Raw genomic sequence first — 24,613 nt, 5'->3', positions numbered from 1 at the left:
TCTCTGTGTATCTCTGTGTGTCTCTGTGTATCTCCCAGGACTGCGTGTGTGTAGACGATGGTTGTCTCTGTGTATCTCTATGTATCTCTATATATCTCTATGTATCTCTAAGTATCTCTATGTATCTCTATGTATCTCCCAGGACTGCGTGTGTGTAGATGATGGGTGTCTCTAAGTATCTCTATGTGTCTCTATGTATCTCTATGTATCTCTATGAGTATCTCTATATATCTCTGTGTATCTCCCAGGACTGTGTGTGTGTAGACGATGGTTGTCTCTCTGTATCTCTATGGGTGTCTCTATGTGTCTCTATGTATCTCTATGGGTGTCCCTGTGTATCTCTATGTATCTCTGTGTATCTCAATGTATCTCTATGTATCTCTGTGTATCTCTATGAGTGTCTCTATCTATCTATCTCTGTGTATCTCCCAGGACTGTGTGTGTGTGTAGACGATGGTTGTCTCTATGTATCTCTATGAGTGTCTCTATGTATCTCTATGTATCTCTGTGTATCTCCCAGGACTGTGTGTGTGTAGACGATGGGTGTCTCTATGCATCTCTAAGTATCTCTGTGTGTCTCTATGTATCTCTATGTATCTCTGTGTGTCTCTGTGTATCTCCCAGGACTGTGTGTGTGTAGATGATGGGTGTCTCTATGTATCTCTGTGTATCTCTATGTATCTCTGTGTGTGTCTGTGTATCTCTGTGTATCTCTATGAGTGTCTCTATGTATCTCTAAGTATCTCTGTGTATCTCTATGAGTGTCTCTATGTATCTCTGTGTATCTCTATGTATCTCTATGTATCTCTATGTATCTCTGTGTATCTCTATGAGTGTCTCTATCTATCTCTAAGTATCCCTGTGTATCTCCCAGGACTGTGTGTGTAGACGATGGTTGTCTCTGTGTATCTCTATGTATCTCTATGTATCTCTATGGGTGTCTCTAAGTATCTCTGTGTATCTCTATGAGTGTCTCTATCTATCTCTAAGTATCTCTGTGTATCTCTATGTATCTCTATGAGTGTCTCTATGTATCTCTATGGGTATCTCTATGTATCTCTATCTATCTCTAAGTATCTCTGTGTATCTCCCAGGACTGTGTGTGTGTAGACGATGGTTGTCTCTATGTATCTCTGTGTATCTCTATGAGTGTCTCTATGTATCTCTATGTATCTCTGTGTATCTCTATGTATCTCTGTGTATCTCTATGAGTGTCTCTATGTATCTTTATGGGTATCTCTATGTATCTCTATCTATCTCTAAGTATCTCTGTGTATCTCCCAGGACTGTGTGTGTGTAGACGATGGTTGTCTCTATGTATCTCTATGTATCTCTGTGTATCTCTATGAGTGTCTCTATGAGTGTCTCTATGTATCTCTATGTATCTCTATGGGTGTCTCTATGTATCTCTATCTATCTCTATGTATCTCTATGTATCTCTATGTATCTCTATGTATCTCTGTGTATCTCCCAGGACTGCGTGTGTGTAGACGATGGTTGTGGTGCCACAGAGTTGCTGGTGCTGGGCTCCCAGCTGGGACCGCTGGGGGGTGGCGACATTGGGGTTGGGGGGTCCCTCCCCCCATCTCCCCCACCGGGCCCAGACTCGTTCCAGCTGCTGCGGGTGCTGGGACAGGGAGCCTACGGGAAGGTGAGGCTACTAGTGTAGTGTATAGTGTAGTGTAGTAGTGTATAGTGTAGTAGTGTGTAGTGTAGTAGTGTATAGTGTAGTGTATAGTGTAGTAGTGTATAGTGTAGTGTAGTAGTGTATAGTGTAGTAGTGTGTAGTGTATAGTGTAGTAGTGTATAGTGTAGTAGTGTATAGTGTAGTAGTGTATAGTGTAGTAGTGTATAGTGTAGTGTAGTAGTGTATAGTGTAGTAGTGTATAGCGTATAGTGTAGTAGTGTGTATTGTAGTAGTGTAGTGTAGTAGTGTATAGTGTAGTAGTGTATAGTGTAGTAGTGTATAGTGTAGTGTAGTAGTGTATAGTGTAGTAGTGTATAGTGTAGTGTAGTAGTGTATAGTGTAGTGTAGTAGTGTATAGTGTAGTGTATAGTGTAGTGTATAGTGTAGTAGTGTAGTGTATAGTGTAGTGTAGTAGTGTATAGTGTAGTAGTGTATAGTGTAGTGTAGTAGTGTATAGTGTAGTGTAGTAGTGTATAGTGTAGTAGTGTATAGTGTAGTAGTGTATAGTGTAGTAGTGTATAGTGTAGTAGTGTATAGTGTAGTGTATAGTGTAGTAGTGTAGTGTAGTAGTGTATAGTGTAGTGTATAGTGTAGTGTAGTAGTGTATAGTGTAGTAGTGTATAGTGTAGTGTAGTAGTGTATAGTGTAGTGTAGTAGTGTATAGTGTAGTGTGTAGTGTATAGTGTAGTGTGTAGTGTATAGTGTAGTGTATAGTGTATAGTGTAGTAGTGTATAGTGTAGTAGTGTAGTGTATAGTGTAGTAGTGTATAGTGTAGTGTATAGTGTAGTGTAGTAGTGTATAGTGTAGTGTATAGTGTAGTGTAGTAGTGTATAGTGTAGTGTATAGTGTAGTAGTGTATAGTGTAGTGTAGTAGTGTATAGTGTAGTGTAGTAGTGTATAGTGTAGTAGTGTATAGTGTAGTAGTGTATAGTGTAGTAGTGTATAGTGTAGTAGTGTATAGTGTAGTAGTGTATAGTGTAATAGTGTATAGTGTAGTAGTGTATAGTGTAGTAGTGTATAGTGTAGTGTAGTAGTGTATAGTGTAGTGTAGTAGTGTATGGTGTAGTAGTGTATAGTGTAGTAGTGTATAGTGTAGTGTATAGTGTAGTAGTGTATATTGTAGTGTATAGTGTAGTGTATAGTGTAGTGTATAGTGTAGTGTAGTAGTGTATGGTGTAGTAGTGTATAGTGTAGTGTAGTAGTGTATGGTGTAGTAGTGTAGTGTAGTAGTGTATGGTGTAGTAGTGTATAGTGTAGTAGTGTGTAGTGTAGTAGTGTTTAGTGTAGTGTAGTAGTGTAGGGTAGTAGTGTATAGTGTAGTGTACAGTGTATAGTGTAGTGTAGTAGTGTATAGTGTGTAGTGTATAGTGTAGTAGTCTATAGTGTAGTGTAGTAGTGTATAGTGTAGTGTAGTAGTGTATAGTGTAGTAGTGTATAGTGTAGTAGTGTAGTATATAGTGTGGTGTAGTAGTGTACAGTGTAGTGTAGTAGTGAATAGTGTATTAGTGTATAGTGTAGTGTAGTAGTGTATAGTGTAGTGTAGTAGTGTATAGTGTAGTAGTGTATAGTATAGTGTAGTAGTGTAGTGTATAGTGTAGTAGTGTAGTGTAGTAGTGTATAGTGTAGTGTAGTAGTGTATATAGTAGTGTAGTAGTGAATAGTGTAGTAGTGTATAGTGTAGTGTATAGTGTAGTGTAGTAGTGTATAGTGTAGTGTGTAGTGTGGTGTAGTAGTGTATATAGTAGTGTAGTAGTGAATAGTGTAGTAGTGTATAGTGTAGTGTATAGTGTAGTGCAGTAGTGTATAGTGTAGTAGTGTAGTGTAGTAGTGTATAGTGTAGTGTAGTAGTGTCTAGTGTAGTAGTGTATAGTGTAGAGTGTATAGTGTAATAGTGTATAGTGTAGTAGTGTATAGTGTAGTAGTGTATAGTGTAGTGTAGTAGTGTATAGTGTAGTGTAGTAGTGTATGGTGTAGTAGTGTATAGTGTAGTAGTGTATAGTGTAGTGTATAGTGTAGTAGTGTATATTGTAGTGTATAGTGTAGTGTATAGTGTAGTGTATAGTGTAGTGTAGTAGTGTATGGTGTAGTAGTGTATAGTGTAGTGTAGTAGTGTATGGTGTAGTAGTGTAGTGTAGTAGTGTATGGTGTAGTAGTGTATAGTGTAGTAGTGTGTAGTGTAGTAGTGTTTAGTGTAGTGTAGTAGTGTAGGGTAGTAGTGTATAGTGTAGTGTACAGTGTATAGTGTAGTGTAGTAGTGTATAGTGTGTAGTGTATAGTGTAGTAGTCTATAGTGTAGTGTAGTAGTGTATAGTGTAGTGTAGTAGTGTATAGTGTAGTAGTGTATAGTGTAGTAGTGTAGTATATAGTGTGGTGTAGTAGTGTACAGTGTAGTGTAGTAGTGAATAGTGTATTAGTGTATAGTGTAGTGTAGTAGTGTATAGTGTAGTGTAGTAGTGTATAGTGTAGTAGTGTATAGTATAGTGTAGTAGTGTAGTGTATAGTGTAGTAGTGTAGTGTAGTAGTGTATAGTGTAGTGTAGTAGTGTATATAGTAGTGTAGTAGTGAATAGTGTAGTAGTGTATAGTGTAGTGTATAGTGTAGTGTAGTAGTGTATAGTGTAGTGTGTAGTGTGGTGTAGTAGTGTATATAGTAGTGTAGTAGTGAATAGTGTAGTAGTGTATAGTGTAGTGTATAGTGTAGTGCAGTAGTGTATAGTGTAGTAGTGTAGTGTAGTAGTGTATAGTGTAGTGTAGTAGTGCCTAGTGTAGTAGTGTATAGTGTAGTAGTGTATAGTGTAGTAGTGTATAGTGTAGTAGTGTAGTATATAGTGTTGTGTAGTAGTGAATCGTGTAGTGTATAGTGTAGTGTATAGTGTAGTATAGTAGTGTATAGTGTAGTAGTGTATAGTGTAGTGTAGTAGTGTATAGTGTAGTAGTGTATAGTGTAGTGTAGTAGTGTGTAGTGTATAGTGTAGTGTAGTGTGTAGTATATAGTGTAGTAGTGTATAGTTTAGTGTAGTAGTGAATAGTGTAGTGTATAGTGTATTAGTGTATAGTGTAGTAGTGTATAGTGCAGTGTAGTAGTGTATAGTGTAGTGTATAGTGTAGTGTAGTAGTGTATAGTGTAGTAGTGTATAGTATAGTGTATAGTGTAGTAGTGTATAGTGTGTAGTGTAGTGTAGTAGTGTATAGTGTAGTGTAGTAGTGTATAGTGTAGTGTAGTAGAGTATAGTGTAGTGTATAGTGTGTAGTGTAGTAGTGTAGTAGTGTATAGTGTAGTGTAGTAGTGTAGTGTAGTAGTGTATAGTGTAGTAGTGTATAGTGTAGTGTATAGTGTAGTGTAGTAGTGTATAGTGTAGTAGTGTATAGTGTAGTAGTGTATAGTGTAGTAGTGTATAGTGTAGTGTAGTAGTGTAGTGTAGTAGTGTAGTGTATAGTGTAGTGTATAGTGTAGTAGTGTATAGTGTAGTGTAGTAGTGTATAGTGTAGTAGTGTATAGTGTAGTGTAGTAGTGTATAGTGTAGTAGTGTATAGTGTAGTAGTGTATAGTGTAGTGTAGTAGTGTATAGTGTAGTGTGTAGTGTATAGTGTAGTGTATAGTGTAGTGTATAGTGTAGTGTAGTAGTGTATAGTGTAGTAGTGTATAGTGTAGTGTATAGTGTAGTAGTGTATAGTGTAGTGTAGTAGTGTATAGTGTAGTGTATAGTGTAGTAGTGTATAGTGTAGTGTAGTAGTGTATAGTGTAGTAGTGTATAGTGTAGTGTAGTAGTGTATCGTGTAGTGTATAGTGTAGTGTAGTAGTGTATAGTGTAGTGTATAGTGTAGTGTAGTAGGGTAGTGTAGTGTAGTAGTGTATAGTGTATTGTATAGTGTAGTGTAGTAGTGTATAGTGTAGTAGTGTATAGTGTAGTGTATGGTGTAGTGTAGTAGTGTATAGTGTAGTGTAGTAGTGTATAGTGTAGTGTATAGTGTAGTGTAGTAGTGTATAGTGTAGTAGTGTATAGTGTAGTAGTGTATGGTGTAGTAGTGTATAGTGTAATAGTGTATAGTGTAGTAGTGTATGGTGTAGTAGTGTATAGTGTAGTGTATAGTGTAGTAGTGTATAGTGCAGTGTATAGTGTAGTGTATAGTGTAGTGTAGTAGTGTATGGTGTAGTAGTGTATAGTGTAGTGTAGTAGTGTATGGTGTAGTAGTGTATGGTGTAGTAGTGTATAGTGTAGTGTAGTAGTGTTTAGTGTAGTGTAGTAGTGTAGGGTAGTAGTGTATAGTGTAGTGTACAGTGTATAGTGTAGTGTAGTAGTGTATAGTGTGTAGTGTATAGTGTAGTAGTCTATAGTGTAGTGTAGTAGTGTCTAGTGTATAGTGTAGTGTAGTAGTGTATAGTGTAGTAGTGTATAGTGTAGTAGTGTAGTATATAGTGTGGTGTAGTAGTGTATAGTGTAGTGTAGGAGTAAATAGTGTAGTGTATAGTGTATTAGTGTATAGTGTAGTGTAGTAGTGTATAGTGTAGTGTAGTAGTGTATAGTGTAGTAGTGTATAGTATAGTGTAGTAGTGTAGTGTATAGTAGTGCAGTGTATAGTGTAGTGTAGTAGTGTATATAGTAGTGTAGTAGTGAATAGTGTAGTGTATAGTGTAGTGTATAGTGTAGTGTAGTAGTGTATAGTGTAGTGTGGTGTAGTAGTGTATAGTGTAGTGTAGTAGTGTATAGTGTAGTGCAGTAGTGTATAGTGTAGTAGTGTAGTGTAGTAGTGTATAGTGTAGTGTAGTAGTGTATAGTGTAGTGTAGTAGTGTCTAGTGTAGTAGTGTATAGTGTAGAGTGTATAGTGTAGTAGTGTATAGTGTAGTAGTGTATAGTGTAGTAGTGTAGTATATAGTGTTGTGTAGTAGTGAATAGTGTAGTGTATAGTGTAGTGTAGTAGTGTATAGTGTTGTGTAGTAGTGTATAGTGTAGTAGTGTATAGTGTAGTGTAGTAGTGTATAGTGTAGTAGTGTATAGTGTAGTGTAGTAGTGTGTAGTGTATAGTGTAGTGTATAGTGTAGTAGTGTAGTATATAGTGTAGTGTAGTAGTGTATAGTTTAGTGTAGTAGTGAATAGTGTAGTGTATAGTGTATTAGTGTATTGTGTAGTAGTGTATAGTGCAGTGTAGTAGTGTATAGTGTAGTGTATAGTGTAGTGTAGTAGTGTATAGTGTAGTAGGGTATAGCATAGTAGTGTATAGTGTAGTGTAGTAGTGTATAGTGTAGTATAGTAGTGTATAGTGTAGTAGTGTATAGTGTAGTAGTGTATAGTGTAGTAGTGTAGTATATAGTGTAGTGTAGTAGTGTATAGTGTAGTATAGTAGTGTATAGTGTATTAGTGTATAGTGTAGTAGTGTGTAGTGTATAGTGTAGTGTAGTAGTGTATATAGTAGTGTAGTAGTGTATAGTGTAGTGTATAGTGTAGTGTATATAGTAGTGTAGTAGTGTATAGTGTAATAGTGTATAGTGTAGTAGTGTATGGTGTAGTAGTGTATAGTGTAGTGTATAGTGTAGTAGTGTATAGTGCAGTGTATAGTGTAGTGTATAGTGTAGTGTAGTAGTGTATGGTGTAGTAGTGTATAGTGTAGTGTAGTAGTGTATGGTGTAGTAGTGTATGGTGTAGTAGTGTATAGTGTAGTGTAGTAGTGTTTAGTGTAGTGTAGTAGTGTAGGGTAGTAGTGTATAGTGTAGTGTACAGTGTATAGTGTAGTGTAGTAGTGTATAGTGTGTAGTGTATAGTGTAGTAGTCTATAGTGTAGTGTAGTAGTGTCTAGTGTATAGTGTAGTGTAGTAGTGTATAGTGTAGTAGTGTATAGTGTAGTAGTGTAGTATATAGTGTGGTGTAGTAGTGTATAGTGTAGTGTAGGAGTAAATAGTGTAGTGTATAGTGTATTAGTGTATAGTGTAGTGTAGTAGTGTATAGTGTAGTGTAGTAGTGTATAGTGTAGTAGTGTATAGTATAGTGTAGTAGTGTAGTGTATAGTAGTGCAGTGTATAGTGTAGTGTAGTAGTGTATATAGTAGTGTAGTAGTGAATAGTGTAGTGTATAGTGTAGTGTATAGTGTAGTGTAGTAGTGTATAGTGTAGTGTGGTGTAGTAGTGTATAGTGTAGTGTAGTAGTGTATAGTGTAGTGCAGTAGTGTATAGTGTAGTAGTGTAGTGTAGTAGTGTATAGTGTAGTGTAGTAGTGTATAGTGTAGTGTAGTAGTGTCTAGTGTAGTAGTGTATAGTGTAGAGTGTATAGTGTAGTAGTGTATAGTGTAGTAGTGTATAGTGTAGTAGTGTAGTATATAGTGTTGTGTAGTAGTGAATAGTGTAGTGTATAGTGTAGTGTAGTAGTGTATAGTGTTGTGTAGTAGTGTATAGTGTAGTAGTGTATAGTGTAGTGTAGTAGTGTATAGTGTAGTAGTGTATAGTGTAGTGTAGTAGTGTGTAGTGTATAGTGTAGTGTATAGTGTAGTAGTGTAGTATATAGTGTAGTGTAGTAGTGTATAGTTTAGTGTAGTAGTGAATAGTGTAGTGTATAGTGTATTAGTGTATTGTGTAGTAGTGTATAGTGCAGTGTAGTAGTGTATAGTGTAGTGTATAGTGTAGTGTAGTAGTGTATAGTGTAGTAGGGTATAGCATAGTAGTGTATAGTGTAGTGTAGTAGTGTATAGTGTAGTATAGTAGTGTATAGTGTAGTAGTGTATAGTGTAGTAGTGTATAGTGTAGTAGTGTAGTATATAGTGTAGTGTAGTAGTGTATAGTGTAGTATAGTAGTGTATAGTGTATTAGTGTATAGTGTAGTAGTGTGTAGTGTATAGTGTAGTGTAGTAGTGTATATAGTAGTGTAGTAGTGTATGGTGTAGTGTATAGTGTAGTGTATATAGTAGTGTAGTAGTGTATAGTGTAGTGTATAGTGTAGTGTGTAGTGTTGTGTAGTAGTGTATAGTGTAGTGTATAGTGTAGTGTGTAGTGTTGTGTAGTAGTGTATAGTGTAGTGCAGTAGTGTAGTAGTGTATAGTGTAGTAGTGTATAGTGTAGTGTAGTAGTGTATAGTGTAGTGTAGTAGTGTATGGTATAGTGTAGTAGTGTCTAGTGTAGTTGTGTAGAGTGTATAGTGTAGTAGTGTATAGTGTAGTAGTGTATAGTGCAGTGTAGTAGTGTGTTGTGTAGTAGTGTAGTAGTGTGTAATGTAGTGTAGTAGTGTATAGTGTAGTGTAGTAGAGTATAGTGTAGTGTATAGTGTAGTAGTGTATAGTGTAGTGTAGTAGTGTATAGTGTAGTGTAGTAGTGTATAGTGTTTAGTGTAGTATAGTAATGTATAGTGTAGTAGTGAATAGTGTAGTAGTGTATAGTGTAGTGTATAGTGTAGTGTAGTAGCGTATAGTGTAGAGTGTAGTGTAGTGTATTGTGTAGTGTAGTAGTGTATAGTGTAGTAGTGTGTAGTGTAGTAGTGCATAGTGTAGTGTATAGTGTAGTAGTGTATAGTGTAAAAGTGCATAGTGTGGTAGTGTATAGTGTAGTAGTGTATAGTATAGTAGTGTATAGTGTAGTGTAGTAGTGTAGTGTAGTAGTGTATAGTGTAGTAATGTAGTGTATAGTGTAGTGTAGTAGTGTGTAGTGTATAGTGTAGTGTAGTAGTGTATAGTGTAGTAGTGTATAGTGTAGTAGTGTATAGTGTAGTAGTGTATAGTGTAGTGTAGTAGTGTATAGTGTAGTAATGTAGTGTATAGTGTAGTGTAGTAGTGTAGTGTATAGTGTAGTGTAGTAGTGTGTAGTGTAGTAGTGTATAGTGTAGTAGTGTATAGTGTAGTAGTGCATAGTGTAGTAGTGCATAGTGTAGTAGTGTATAGTGTAGTAGTGTATAGTGTAGTGTAGTAGTGTCGTGTATAGTGTAGTGTATAGTGTAGTGTATAGTGTAGTAGTGTATAGTGTAGTGTATAGTGTTGTGTATAGTGTAGTAGTGTATAGTGTAGTGTAGTAGTGTATAGTGTAGTAGTGTATAGTATAGTGTAGTAGTGTAGTGTATAGTGTAGTAGTGTAGTTTAGTAGTGTATAGTGTAGTGTAGTAGTGTATATAGTAGTGTAGTAGTGAATAGTGTAGTGTAGTAGTGTATAGTGTAGTGTATAGTGTAGTGTAGTAGTGTATAGTGTAGTGTGGTGTAGTAGTGTATAGTGTAGTGTAGTAGTGTATAGTGTAGTGCAGTAGTGTATAGTGTAGTAGTGTATAGTGTAGTGTAGTAGTGTATAGTGTAGTGTAGTAGTGTCTAGTGTAGTAGTGTATAGTGTAGAGTGTATAGTGTAGTAGTGTATAGTGTAGTAGTGTAGTATATAGTGTTGTGTAGTAGTGAATAGTGTAGTGTATAGTGTAGTGTATAGTGTAGTGTAGTAGTGTATAGTGTAGTAGTGTATAGTGTAGTGTAGTAGTGTATAGTGTAGTAGTGTATAGTGTAGTGTAGTAGTGTGTAGTGTATAGTGTAGTGTATAGTGTAGTAGTGTAGTATATAGTGTAGTGTAGTAGTGTATAGTTTAGTGTAGTAGTGAATAGTGTAGTGTATAGTGTATTAGTGTATTGTGTAGTAGTGTATAGTGCAGTGTAGTAGTGTATAGTGTAGTGTATAGTGTAGTGTAGTAGTGTATAGTGTAGTAGTGTATAGCATAGTAGTGTATAGTGTAGTGTAGTAGTGTATAGTGTAGTATAGTAGTGTATAGTGTAGTAGTGTATAGTGTAGTAGTGTATAGTGTAGTAGTGTAGTATATAGTGTAGTGTAGTAGTGTATAGTGTAGTATAGTAGTGTATAGTGTATCAGTGTATAGTGTAGTAGTGTGTAGTGTAGTAGTGTATAGTGGAGTGTAGTAGTGTATATAGTAGTGTAGTAGTGTATAGTGTAGTGTATAGTGTAGTGTGTAGTGTTGTGTAGTAGTGTATAGTGTAGTGTATAGTGTAGTGTGTAGTGTTGTGTAGTAGTGTATAGTGTAGTGCAGTAGTGTAGTAGTGTATAGTGTAGTAGTGTATAGTGTAGTGTAGTAGTGTATAGTGTAGTTTAGTAGTGTATGGTATAGTGTAGTAGTGTCTAGTGTAGTAGTGTAGAGTGTATAGTGTAGTAGTGTATAGTGTAGTAGTGTATAGTGTAGTAGTGTATAGTGCAGTGTAGTAGTGTGTTGTGTAGTAGTGTATAGTGTAGTGTAGTAGTGTGTAATGTAGTGTAGTAGTGTATAGTGTAGTGTAGTAGAGTATTGTGTAGTGTATAGTGTAGTAGTGTATAGTGTAGTGTAGTAGTGTATAGTGTAGTAGTGTATAGTGTAGTGTAGTAGTGTATAGTGTTTAGTGTAGTATAGTAATGTATATTGTAGTAGTGTATAGTGTAGTAGTGTATAGTGTAGTGCAGTAGTGTAGAGTGTAGTGTATTGTGTAGTGTAGTAGTGTATAGTGTAGTAGTGTGTAGTGTAGTAGTGCATAGTGTAGTGTATAGTGTAGTAGTGTAAAAGTGTATAGTGTGGTAGTGTATAGTGTAGTAGTGTATAGTGTAGTAGTGTATAGTATAGTAGTGTATAGTGTAGTGTAGTAGTGTATAGTGTAGTAGTGTAGTGTATAGTGTAGTAGTGTATAGTGTAGTGTAGTAGTGTATAGTGTAGTAATGTAGTGTATAGTGTAGTGTAGTAGTGTGTAGTGTATAGTGTAGTAGTGTATAGTGTAGTAGTGTATAGTGTAGTAGTGTATAGTGTAGTAGTGTATAGTGTAGTAATGTAGTGTATAGTGTAGTGTAGTAGTGTATAGTGTAGTAGTGTAGTGTATAGTGTAGTGTGTAGTGTAGTAGTGTATAGTGTAGTAGTGCATAGTGTAGTAGTGTATAGTGTAGTAGTGTATAGTGTAGTGTAGTAGTGTCGTGTATAGTGTAGTGTATAGTGTAGTAGTGTATAGTGTAGTAGTGTATAGTGTAGTAATGTAGTGTATAGTGTAGTGTAGTAGTGTATAGTGTAGTAGTGTAGTGTATAGTGTAGTGTGTAGTGTAGTAGTGTATAGTGTAGTAGTGCATAGTGTAGTAGTGTATAGTGTAGTAGTGTATAGTGTAGTGTAGTAGTGTCGTGTATAGTGTAGTGTATAGTGTAGTAGTGTATAGTGTAGTAGTGTAGTGTATAGTGTTGTGTAGTAGTGTATAGTGTAGTAGTGTATAGTGTAGTCTAGTAGTGTGTAGTGTATAGTGTAGTAGTGTATAGTGTAGTCTAGTAGTGTGTTGTGTAGTAGTGTATTGTGTAGTAGTGTCGTGTATCGTGTATCGTGTAGTAGTGTAGTGTATAGTGTAGTGTAGTAGTGAATGGTGTCATCTAGTGTTGTAGTGTATAGTGTAGTAGTGTATAGTGTAGTAGTGTATAGTGTAGTAGTGTATAGTTTAGTAGTGTATAGTGTAGTGTATAGTGTAGTAGTGTATAGTATAGTGTAGTAGTGAATAGTGCAGTATAGTAGTGTATAGTGTAGTGTAGTAGTGTATAGTGTAGTAGTTTATAGTGTAGTAGTGTAGTATATAGTGTAGTGTAGTAGTGTATAGTGTAGTATAGTAGTGTATAGTGTATTAGTGTATAGTGTAGTAGTGTGTAGTGTAGTAGTGTATAGTGTAGTGTAGTAGTGTATATAGTAGTGTAGTAGTGTATAGTGTAGTGTATAGTGTAGTGTGTAGTGTTGTGTAGTAGTGTATAGTGTAGTGTATAGTGTAGTGTGTAGTGTTGTGTAGTAGTGTATAGTGTAGTGCAGTAGTGTAGTAGTGTATAGTGTAGTAGTGTATAGTGTAGTGTAGTAGTGTATAGTGTAAATAAGTAGTGTATGGTATAGTGTAGTAGTGTCTAGTGTAGTAGTGTAGAGTGTATAGTGTAGTAGTGTATAGTGTAGTAGTGTATAGTGTAGTAGTGTATAGTGCAGTGTAGTAGTGTGTTGTGTAGTAGTGTATAGTGTAGTGTAGTAGTGTGTAATGTAGTGTAGTAGTGTATAGTGTAGTGTAGTAGAGTATAGTGTAGTGTATAGTGTAGTAGTGTATAGTGTAGTGTAGTAGTGTATAGTGTAGTAGTGTATAGTGTAGTGTAGTAGTGTATAGTGTTTATTGTAGTATAGTAATGTATATTGTAGTAGTGTATAGTGTAGTGCAGTAGTGTAGAGTGTAGTGTAGTGTATTGTGTAGTGTAGTAGTGTATAGTGTAGTAGTGTGTAGTGTAGTAGTGCATAGTGTAGTGTATAGTGTAGTAGTCTAAAAGTGTATAGTGTGGTAGTGTATAGTGTAGTAGTGTATAGTGTAGTAGTGTATAGTATAGTAGTGTATAGTGTAGTGTAGTAGTGTATAGTGTAGTAGTGTAGTGTAGTAGTGTATAGTGTAGTGTAGTAGTGTATAGTGTGGTAATGTAGTGTATAGTGTAGTGTAGTAGTGTGTAGTGTAGTAGTGTATATTGTAGTAGTGTATAGTGTAGTAGTGTATAGTGTAGTAATGTAGTGTATAGTGTAGTGTAGTAGTGTATAGTGTAGTAGTGTAGTGTATAGTGTAGTGTGTAGTGTAGTAGTGTATAGTGTAGTAGTGCATAGTGTAGTAGTGTATAGTGTAGTAGTGTATAGTGTAGTGTAGTAGTGTCGTGTATAGTGTAGTGTATAGTGTAGTAGTGTATAGTGTAGTAGTGTATAGTGTAGTGTATAGTGTTGTGTAGTAGTGTATAGTGTAGTAGTGTATAGTGTAGTCTAGTAGTGTGTAGTGTATAGTGTAGTAGTGTATAGTGTAGTCTAGTAGTGTGTTGTGTAGTAGTGTATTGTGTAGTAGTGTAGTGTATCGTGTAGTAGTGTAGTGTATAGTGTAGTGTAGTAGTGAATGGTGTCATCTAGTGTTGTAGTGTATAGTGTAGTAGTGAATAGTGCAGTATAGTAGTGTATAGTGTAGTGTAGTAGTGTATAGTGTAGTAGTTTATAGTATAGTGTATAGTGTAGTGTAGTTGTGAATTGTGTAGTATAGTAGTGTATAGTGTGGTGTAGTAGTGTATAGTGTAGTAGTGTTGTGTTTAGTGTAGTAGTGGTGATGGTGATGATGTTGCTGATGACGGTGATGATGATGGCCTTAATCTTGGTTATGATGATGCTGATGATAATGTTGGTGATAATGATGGTGATGTTGGTGATGGTGATGTTGGTGATGTTGCTGATGATGGTGATAATGATGGATATAATCTTGGTTGTGATTATGATGATGCTGATGATGGTGATGCTGATGGTGATGTTTGTGATGATGATGTTGCTGATAATGGTGATGGTGATGATTGTGATGGTGGTGCTGGTGATGGTGTGAGTAGGTCTTCCAAGTCAGAAAGGTTTTGGGAGCAGATTCCGGAAAAATCTTTGCTATGAAGGTTCTAAAAAAGGTGAGTGTGTATGTCTATGTGTGTGTGTGTCTATGTCTTGTGGTTTAGTGGTAATTACTTGAAGGTGGAGGGGTTACCAGCCCCTCGCACCCGTCCAGAGCCTGGCACAAGCGTCGTGGTGACATCACCGCCACTTAGTGGCGAATGGTGGTTGTTGTTGTGTCTATGTCTATGTGTGTGTCTACGTGTGTGTGTGTGTCTGTGTGTGTGTCTGTGTGTGTGTCTGTGTGTTAATGTGTGTGTGCGAGTCTACGTGTGTCTATGTGACCGGCTCCAGTTTAACAGCAGATGTCTCACTCCGAATCAGTCAAGCGGCAATATCTTTTCATCGGTTGCGTAACGCTGTGTGGAAGCTACCTGGTCTGTCGCTCCGCACTAAGCTTCAGGTCTTCTCGGCCACGGTCATTCCCTCCGTTCTCTACGCTTGCAAAACGTGGACCCCCCCTAATGGAACATCTTCGCCGGTTAGAAACATTTAGGCTAGCCTGCCTACGATCCATCCTGGGTTTAACCAGGCTGGATTGTGTGAGGAGCTCACAAATCCTTGAAAGATCTGGGCAAGGTCCCATCGGTGAGCTCCTCCGGCAGGCAAGGCTGCGATGGCTGGGTCATGTAGCCCGCATGCCCAGCCACCGCATGCCGAAACAGCTTTTGTTCGGCCGGATCGAGGGGGCTAAGCGGGCGCGGCACGGGCTAGAGAAGAGATGGAGTGACGTGGTACAGGAGGATGTGGAGCTGAGTGGACTTGCCGATGACTGGTACCAGCGGTGTCAAGATCGGCCTCTGTGGAGGAGGCTCGTGAAGGACGCTACTGGGCAGTTGGAGGCAGTCGCCCTCTAACAACAACGGAGGGCGGAGGAGTGACGCTCACAACAACGAGCGGAGCGCCGGATGGCTAAAGCACAGCAGGTTGGCACAGTAGGGGGCACAGGTGGTGCATCAGCCAGTCATCTCAGTCAGTCGACCCGTGGCACCTGGGTCTGCCCCGTGACCTCCTGCCCGCGGGCGTTCGACACTTCACGTGGCCTCAGGGTGCACATAGCCTAGCACAAGCGTCGTGGTGACGTCACCTCCACTTAGTGGCGAATGGCGGTTGTTGTTGTTGTCTATGTGTGTGTGTCTATGTGTGTGTGTTTATGTGTGTGTCTGTGTGTGTGTGTGTCTGTGTGTGTTTGTGTGTGTGTTTATGTGTGTGTGTCTGTGTGTGTTTATGTTAGTGTACGTGTGTGTGTGTGTCTATGTGTGTGTCTGTGTGTGTGTCTATTTGTGTGTGTGTGTCTCTGTTTCTCTGTGTGTGTCTAAGTAGACCAGCATTGTCTGCAACGCCAAGGAGACTGCCCACACTCGTGAGTGTCTGTGTGTCTATGTGTGTGTGTCTATGTGAGTGTCTATGTCTCTGTGTCTGTGTGTGTCTTTGTCTGTGTGTCTGTGTGTTTATGTGCGTATCTGTGTGTCTGTGTGTGTTTATGTCCGTGTGTGTTTATGTGAGTGTCTGTGTGTGTGTCTATGTGTGTGTCTGTGTGTGTGTCTATGTGTGTGTCTGTGTATGTGTCTATGTGTGTGTCTGTGTGTGTGTCTGTGTGTCTGTGTGTTTATGTGCGTGTCTGTGTGTCTGTGTGTGTTTATGTCTGTGTGTTTTTATGTGAGTGTCTGTGTGTGTCTATGTGTGTCTATGTCTGTGTGTCCGTGTTTGTCTATGTCTGTGTGTCTGTGTGTGTCTATGTGAGTGTGTGTGTGTGTCTGTGTGTGTCTATGTCTGTGTGTCTGTCTGTGTGTGTGTATGTCTGTGTATGTGTATATGTGTGTGTGTGTCTATGTGAGTGTGTGTGTGTCTATGTGTATCTATGTGTGTCTATGTGTGTCTATGTCTGTGTGTGTCTATGTGTAGTTTATGTTTGTGTGTGTGTCTGTGTGTCTATGTGTGTGTGTGTCTGTGTGTGTGTGTCTGTGTGTGTCTGTGTGTGTGTCTGTGTGTGTCTCTGTCTCTCTGTGTGTGTCTAAGTAGGCCAGCATTGTCAGCAATGCCAAGGACACTGCCCACACTTGGGAGTGTGTGTGTGTCTGTGTGTGTGTCTATGTGTGTTTATGTGTGTGTCTGTGTGTGTTTTTGTGTGTGTCTGTGTGTGTGTCTATGTGTGTTTATGTGTGTGTCTGTGTGTGTTTATGTGTGTGTGTCTGTGTGTGTTTATGTGTGTGTGTCTGTGTGTGTGTGTCTGTGTGTGTCTATGTGTGTGTCTGTATGTGTTTATGTGTGTGTGTCTGTGTGTGTTTATGTGTGTGTGTCTGTGTGTGTGTGTCTGTGTGTGTCTATGTGTGTGTCTGTATGTGTTTATGTGTGTGTGTCTGTGTCCTGCAAAACAACCCCCTACCTCCTCGCGGTGCCGGACGGGCAACTCTGTCGTGGACAGCGCTGTGGGGGGAGTTCCAATTTTGATTGGCTCCTCCCCTCATGGCATATGTGTCCACCACAGGGGCTAAACGGGGGCTCTGGACGGGTGCGAGGGGCTGGTAACCCCTCCACCTTCAATTAATTACCACAAAACCACGAATTAAACTGAAATATGTAACAACTAAGCTTGTGCCGGAGGCCCCGGGGGGCCAGGCGTCTATGACTTCTCCTGGCCAAACCCCAATTGGCGGAGCCAGGAGATTGAATACCTACCCTCGGGGCTACTCCAGAAACAACGAAAAGCCACTACGGGTGGCCACGTGGAATGTTCGAACGCTCACTGCAGAGGAGAGGCTGCCACTCCTCTGTCGGGAGCTGGACCGGTACCGCCTGGATCTATGCGGCATTCAGGAGGTCCGGTGGACCGGCTCTGGCTCCTGCCACCATGAGGGGTGGACAGTCCTCTACTTGGGGCAGCAGACTGCCAAACAACAGGGTGTGGGTCTTCTTTTGAACAAAAGAATGAAGGGGGCGTGGGAGCATGGCGGTGAGGTGTGGGAAGCTGTAAGCCCCAGGCTACTTTGGGCTCGCCTTCCCATCAACCGGAGGCGAGGAATGGTGGTCGTGGTTACTTATGCCCCCACCGAAGATGAACATCCGTGGAGGGATGCAGGCAAAGCCGATGAGTCAGATGCCTTCTATGACCTCCTGTCACAGGTGCTGGCTAAAGTGGCCCCTCGGGATAGAGTCATCATGTTGGGTGACTTCAATGCCCGAGTTGGTCATGATACTGGCACCTGGTCTGGAGTGATTGGAGGGCATGGGCCAGATCAGCTCAATAACAACGGTAGGAGGCTGCTAGATTTTTGTGCAGCCCATGGGCTTGTAATTACCAACACGCTGTTCCGGCATCGGCGCATCCACACAACATCATGGATGCATGCCGGGTCCAAGCAAGAACATCTGCTGGACTACATAGTGACGGACCAGCGAATGCGAGCCCATGTCCTTGACACCAGGACCTACCGTGGAGCTGATCGGCCCTCTGACCATCGACTAGTAATCTGTAAGATGCGCCTGCCATTCTTCCACTCCGGTGGTGGGTGTACACCCAGGACCCCATTCCAACCTAAAGTGGCCTGGTCTCAGTTATCTGATGAAAGTTGCAAGCGAGAATTTCATCATCGCTTGCGGCTGGGATTGGCATCGTCCCCGACTCCTCCTGATGTCGAGGGTAAATGGGCGAGGTTTAGGACTGTGACTCATGCAGCTGCAATGGCTGCTTTGGGTACGCGGTCCAGACCTCCCCAGACACCATGGATGACAGAGGAGTTGTTCAGGATGGTTGAGAAAAAGCGACAGGCCCACTGTCATCGGCTACAGAATCCCACGTCAGAGAATGAGGAGGCTTACCGCAGCCTTCGCTCGGAGGTTCGGAGAGCCGTGAGGCGCTGCAAGGATGGGTGGTGGTCGCGGGTTGCTGAGGAGATGGAGTCTGCCTCAGTGGCTCGTGATCACAAATCTCTATTTAACTCCATCAAAAAAGTAACCTGCAGCGCCACACCTATTACCATCATTAGGGGAAAAAACGGTGATCCAATTTTCGACCCCCAGGAACAGGTTCGCAGATTTGCTGAGCATTTCTGTGAGGTCCTGGGGGAGGGAAAATCCCTCAGCCAGGAAAACATCGTGGTACAAAGTGAGGATGACCCTGCTGAGGCTGCGGTGCCTCAAATATTGGATGAAGTCACCCCCTGTGAGTGGCTGGCTGAGGTGCCATCTGCTGAGGAAGTATTGAAGGCGATCCGGAGTCTGAGACCAGGAAAGGCAGCGGGCAGAGATGATCTCCCAAGCGAAATGCTGAGGGAGGGTGGCGTTTGTGCACAGACTGCCCTATATGACATCATAACAACAGTCTGGACCACTGGACGGGTTCCGCAGGATTGGAAGGATGCCCTGGTGGTCCCCCTTTTTAAGGAGGGGGACCGCACAGACTGTAACAACTACAGGGGCATCTCACTCCTCAGTGTGCCGGGAAAGGTCCTGGCAAGGATTATTCAGCATCGCCTTGCCAGGCACGCTGAGGAGAGGCTTGCGGAGCCCCAATGCGGTTTCAGGAAAGGGCGGTCCTGCACAGATGCCAGATTTTCTGTCCGTCTGCTACAGCAGAGGTGTAGGGAATTCCAACTAGACCTACATCTCTGCTTTATTGACCTGGTCAAGGCCTATGATACCATCAGTAGGCCTGGGCTCTGGGTCGTTCTTCGTGCTTTTGGAGTACCTGACCCTCTGCTCACGATCATTAAGGACCTTCATGATGGTGAGCGGGCCCGGGTAAAACTACGTGGCCGGGAGTCAGAGCCATTCCCTGTACACCTTGGGGTGCGACAGGGATGTCCTCTGGCTCCCACATTATTTAACATCTATTTTGACCACGTAGTTCGTGAAGCCTTCAATAGCTGTACCGGGGGAATCTCCATATGGTACAGATATAATGGGAGGCTAATCGATGCCCGGGTGCGGTCAAGGGATGGCTCCCTATTGCTCAACCACGTTATGTATGCTGATGACTTGGTAATAGCTGCTCAGTCAGAGGAGGAGTTGGAGACGCTGCTGCTGAGACTGGAGCGTGCCACTAAGAGGTGGGGCCTTATCCTCAGCCCCACCAAAACTAAGCACCTGCCTGGGTATTTTGTACCATCGGACACTCCACCCCCACAACTCCCAATCGGTGATGGGGCAGTTGTGGAGAGAGTGGAGAGTTTCCCATACCTGGGCAGTGTGCTTATGACTGGCTCCAGTTTAACAGCAGAGGTCTCACTCCGAATCAGTCGAGCGGCAATATCTTTTCATCGGTTGCGTAACGCTGTGTGGAAGCTACCTGGTCTGTCGCTCCGCACTAAGCTTCAGGTCTTCTTGGCCACGGTCATTCCCTCCCTTCTCTACGCTTGCGAAACGTGGACCCCCCTAATGGAACATCTTCGCCGGTTAGAAACATTTAGGCTGACCTGCCTACGATCCATCCTGGGTTTAACCAGACTGGATTGTGTGAGGAGCTCACAAATCCTTGAAAGATCTGGGCAGGGTCCCATCGGTGAGCTCCTCCGGCAGGCAAGGCTGCGATGGCTGGGTCATGTAGCCCGCATGCCCAGCCACCGCATGCCGAAACAGCTTTTGTTTGGCCGGATTGAGGGGGCTAAGCGGGCGCGGCACGGGCTAGAGAAGAGATGGAGTGATGTGGTACAGGAGGACGTGGAGCTGAGTGGACTTGCCGATGACTGGTACCAGCGGTGTCAAGATCGGCCTCTGTGGAGGAGGCTCGTGAAGGATGCTACTGGGCAGTTGGAGGCAGTCGCCCTCCAACAACAACGGAGGGCGGAGGAGCGACGCTCACAACAGCGAGCGGAGCGCCGGGTGGCTAAAGCACAGCAGGTTGGCACAGTAGGGAGCACAGGTGGTGCATCAGCCAGTCATCTCAGTCAGTCGACCCGTGGCACCTGGGTCTGCCCCGTGACCTCCTGCCAGCGGGCGTTCGACACTTCACGTGGCCTCAGGGTGCACATAGCCTGGCACAAGCATCGTGGTGACGTCACCGCCACTTAGTGGCGAATGGCGGTTGTTGTTGTTGTTGTTGTGTCTGTGTGTGGTTATGTGTGTGTCTATGTGAGTGTGTGTGTCTGTGTGTATGTCTGTGTGTGTGTCTGTGTGTGTGTCTGTGTGTGTTTATCTGTCTCTCTGTGTGTGTCAAAGTAGGCCAGCATTGTCTGCAACGCCAAAGACACTGCCCACACTCGTGAGTGTGTGTGTGTGTCTATGTGTGTGTCTATGTGTGTGTGTCTATGTCTGTGTTTATGTGAGTGTGTGTGTGTCTATGTGTGTGTCTATGTGTGTGTCTAAGTAGGCCAGCATTGTCTGCAACGCCAAGGACACTGCCCACACTTGTGAGTGTGTGTGTGTCTATGTGTGTGTGTCTATGTGTGTGTTTGTCTGTGTGTGTGTCTATGTGTGTCTGTGTTTATGTGAGTGTGTGTGTGTGTCTATGTGTGTGTTTCTGTGTGTGTGTGTGTGTCTGTGTGCGTGTCTCTGTCTGTGTGTGTCTTTCTGTCTCTCTGTGTGTGTCTAAGTAGGCCAGCATTGTCTGCAACGCCAAGGACACTGCCCACACTCGTGAGTGAGTGTGTGTGTGTGTCTGTGTGTGTGTGTCTGTGTGTGTCTGTGTGTTTATGTGTGTGTGTGTGTCTATGTCTGTGTTTATGTGAGTGTGTGTCTATGTGTGTGTCTATGTCTGTGTTTATGTGAGTGTGTGTCTATGTGTGTGTCTATGTGTGTGTCTATGTGTGTGTCTAAGTAGGCCAGCATTGTCTGCAACGCCAAGGACACTGCCCACACTCGTGAGTGTGTGTGTGTCTATGTGTGTGTTTATGTGAGTGTGTGTCTATGTGTGTGTCTATGTGTGTCTTTCTGTCTCTCTGTGTGTGTCTAAGTAGGCCAGCATTGTCTGCAACGCCAAGGACACTGCCCACACTCGTGAGTGTGAGTGTGTGTGTGTCTGTGTGTGTGTCTCTGTCTGTGTGTGTCTATGTGTGTGTGTCTGTGTGTGTCTGTGTGTTTATGTGTGTGTGTGTGTCTATGTCTGTGTTTATGTGAGTGTGTGTGTCTATGTGTGTGTCTGTGTGTGTCTATCTGTCTCTCTGTGTGTGTCTAAGTAGGCCAGCATTGTCTGCAACGCCAAGGACACTGCCCACACTCGTGCTGAGCGCAGCATCTTGGAGATGATTCAGCATCCATTCATAGTAGACCTGGCGTATGCCTTCCAGACGGGCGGAAAACTCTACCTGATACTGGAGTTTCTCAGTGGTAAGACTCACTAGGCACTACTAACTATTCTCTATTCACTAATCACTATTCACTAGTCACTACTCGCTAGTCACTATTCACTATTCACTAGTCACTACTCACTATTCACTAGTCACTACTCGCTAGTCACTATTCACTATTCACTAGTCACTACTCGCTAGTCACTATTCACTATTAACTAATCACTATCACTATCACTACTCACTATCACTACTCACTATCACTACTCACTAGTGACTATTCACTATTCACTAGTCACTACTCGCTAGTCACTATTAACTACTCACTATTAACTACTCACTATTCACTAGTCACTACTCACTAGTCACTAGTCGCTATTCACTACTCACTATTCACTACTCACTATTCACTAGTGACTACTCACTATTCACTACTCACTATTCACTATTCACTAGTGACTACTCACTATTCACTACTCACTATTCACTAGTCACTATTCACTACTCACTACTCACTATTCACTACTCACTACTCTCTAGTCATTATTCACTACTCACTAGTCATTATTCACTATTCACTACTCACTATCACTACTCACTATTCACTACTCACTATTCACTAGTCACTAATCACTATTCACTACGCACTAGTGACTATTCACTAGTCACTACTCGCTAGTCACTATTCACTATTCACTAGTCACTAGTCACTACTCACTAGTCACTATTAACTACTCACTATTCACTAGTCACTACTCACTATTCACTAGTCACTACTCGCTAGTCACTATTCACTAGTCACTACTCGCTAGTCACTATTCACTACTCACTATTCACTACTCACTATTCACTACTCACTAGTCATTATTCACTATTCACTACTCACTACTCACTATTCACTAGTCACTACTCACTATTCACTAGTCACTATTCACTATTCACTACTCACTAGTCACTACTCACTATTCACTAGTCACTATTCACTACTCACTAGTCACTAGTCACTACTCACTATTCACTAGTCACTATTCACTACTCACTAGTCACTAGTCACTACTCACTATTCACTAGTCACTATTCACTACTCACTAGTCACTAGTCACTATTCACTACTCACTATTCACTAGTCACTACTCACTAGTCACTATTCACTAGTCACTACTCACTGTCACTATTCACTATTCTCTACTCACTATTCACTACTCACTAGTCACTAGTCACTATTCACTAGTCACTACTCACTGTCACTATTCACTATTCTCTACTCACTATTCACTACTCACTACTCACTATTCACTAGTCACTACTCACTAGTCACTATTCACTAGTCACTATTCACTAGTCACTACTCGCTAGTCACTATTCACTATTAACTACTCACTATTCACTACTCACTACTCACTAGTCACTATTCACTACTCACTATTCACTACTCACTAGTCACTATTCACTACTCACTATTCACTAGTCACTATTCACTACTCACTATTCACTAGTCACTATTCACTACTCACTAATCACTATTCACTACTCACTAGTCACTACTCACTAATCACTACTCACTATTCACTACTCACTATTCACTACTCACTAGTCACTATCACTATTCACTAGTCACTATTCACTAATCACTATTCACTAGTCACTACTCACTAATCACTATTCACTACTCACTATTCACTATTCACTACTCACTATTCACTAGTCACTATTCACTAGTCACTAATCACTATTCACTAATCACTATTCACTATTCACTAGTCACTACTCACTATCACTACTCACTATTCACTAGTCACTATTCACTAGTCACTAGTCACTATTCACTACTCACTAATCACTATTCACTACTCACTATTCACTGTTCACTATTCTCTACTCACTACTCACTATTCACTAGTCACTACTCACTATTCACTACTCACTACTCACTATTCACTATTCACTACTCACTACTCACTAGTCACTACTCACTACTCACTATTCACCATCACTAGTCACTATTCACTACTCACTAGTCACTATCCACTACTCACTATTCACTATTCACTACTCACTATTCACTAGTCACTATTCACTATTCACTACTCACTATTCATTATTCACTATCACTATTCACTAGTCACTATTCACTACTCACTATTCACTACTCACTATTCACTACTCACCATTCACTAGTCACTATTCACTATTCACTAGTCACTATTCACTACTCACCATTCACCATTCACTAGTCACTACTCACTATTCACTAGTCACTATTCACTATTCACTACTCACTAGTCACTGTCACTATTCACTACTCACTAGTCACTATTCACTAGTCACTACCACTAGTCACTACTCACTAGTCACTATCACTATTCACTACTCACTAGTCACTATTCACTACTCACTAGTCACTATTCACTAGTCACTATCACTATTCACTACTCACTACTCACTATTCACTAGTCACTATTCACTATTCACTAGTCACTATCACTATTCACTAGTCACTACTCACTATTCACTAGTCACTATTCACTAGTCACTACTCACTATTCACTACTCACTAGTCACTATTCACTATTCACTAGTCACTATTCACTAGTCACTATTCACTACTCACTATTCACTAGTCACCACCACTAGTCACTACTCACTAGTCACTATCACTATTCACTACTCACTACTCACTATTCACTACTCACTATTCACTACTCACTATTCACTACTCACTATTCACTAGTCACTATTCACTAGTCACTAGTCACTATTCACTACTCACTATTCACTACTCACTATTCACTACTCACTATTCACTAGTCACTATTCACTAGTCACTAGTCACTATTCACTACTCACTATTCACTATCACTATTCACTAGTCACTATTCACTATCACTACTCACTATTCACTATCATTACTCACTACTCACTATCACTAGTCACTATTCACTAGCCACTAGTCACTAGTCACTAATCACTAGTCACTACTCACTATTCACTAGTCACTATTCACTAGTCACTAGTCACTACTCACTATTCACTACTCACTCACTATTCACTACTCACTATTCACTAGTCACTACTCACTATTCACTACTCACTATTCACTACTCACTATTCACTATCACTATTCACTAGTCACTATTCACTAGTCACTACTCACTATTCACTACTCACTAGTCACTATTCACTATTCACTATTCACTAGTCACTATTCACTAGTCACTATTCACTACTCACTATTCACTAGTCACTACCACTAGTCACTACTCACTAGTCACTATCACTACTCACTACTCACTATTCACTACTCACTATTCACTACTCACTATTCACT

The 24,613-nt window shown here is 40.9% G+C and overlaps 1 protein-coding gene across 2 annotated transcripts in view; it reads left to right on the top strand.

Annotated features, from left to right (window-relative positions):
• The window catches only part of LOC116958093 (ribosomal protein S6 kinase beta-2-like), a 61,234-nt gene that overhangs the window by 3,696 nt on the left and 32,925 nt on the right, over positions 1-24,613 (top strand). For both annotated transcript variants that reach the window (XM_032980578.2, XM_032980580.2), the window contains exons 2-4: positions 1,475-1,651; positions 14,011-14,079; positions 21,178-21,325. In XM_032980578.2, the coding sequence (XP_032836469.1) occupies positions 1,475-1,651; positions 14,011-14,079; positions 21,178-21,325 (394 nt within the window). The remainder of the gene's footprint in view (positions 1-1,474; positions 1,652-14,010; positions 14,080-21,177; positions 21,326-24,613) is intronic.

This window comes from Petromyzon marinus, chromosome 72 (assembly GCF_048934315.1).
Source record: "Petromyzon marinus isolate PM22_M1 ecotype Great Lakes invasive population chromosome 72, UKy_Petmar_22M1.pri1.0, whole genome shotgun sequence".
Taxonomy (NCBI): Eukaryota; Metazoa; Chordata; class Hyperoartia; order Petromyzontiformes; family Petromyzontidae; genus Petromyzon; species Petromyzon marinus.
The sequence above is the reverse complement of the archived record's forward strand: the minus strand, read 5'-3'. Positions and strand labels throughout refer to the sequence as shown.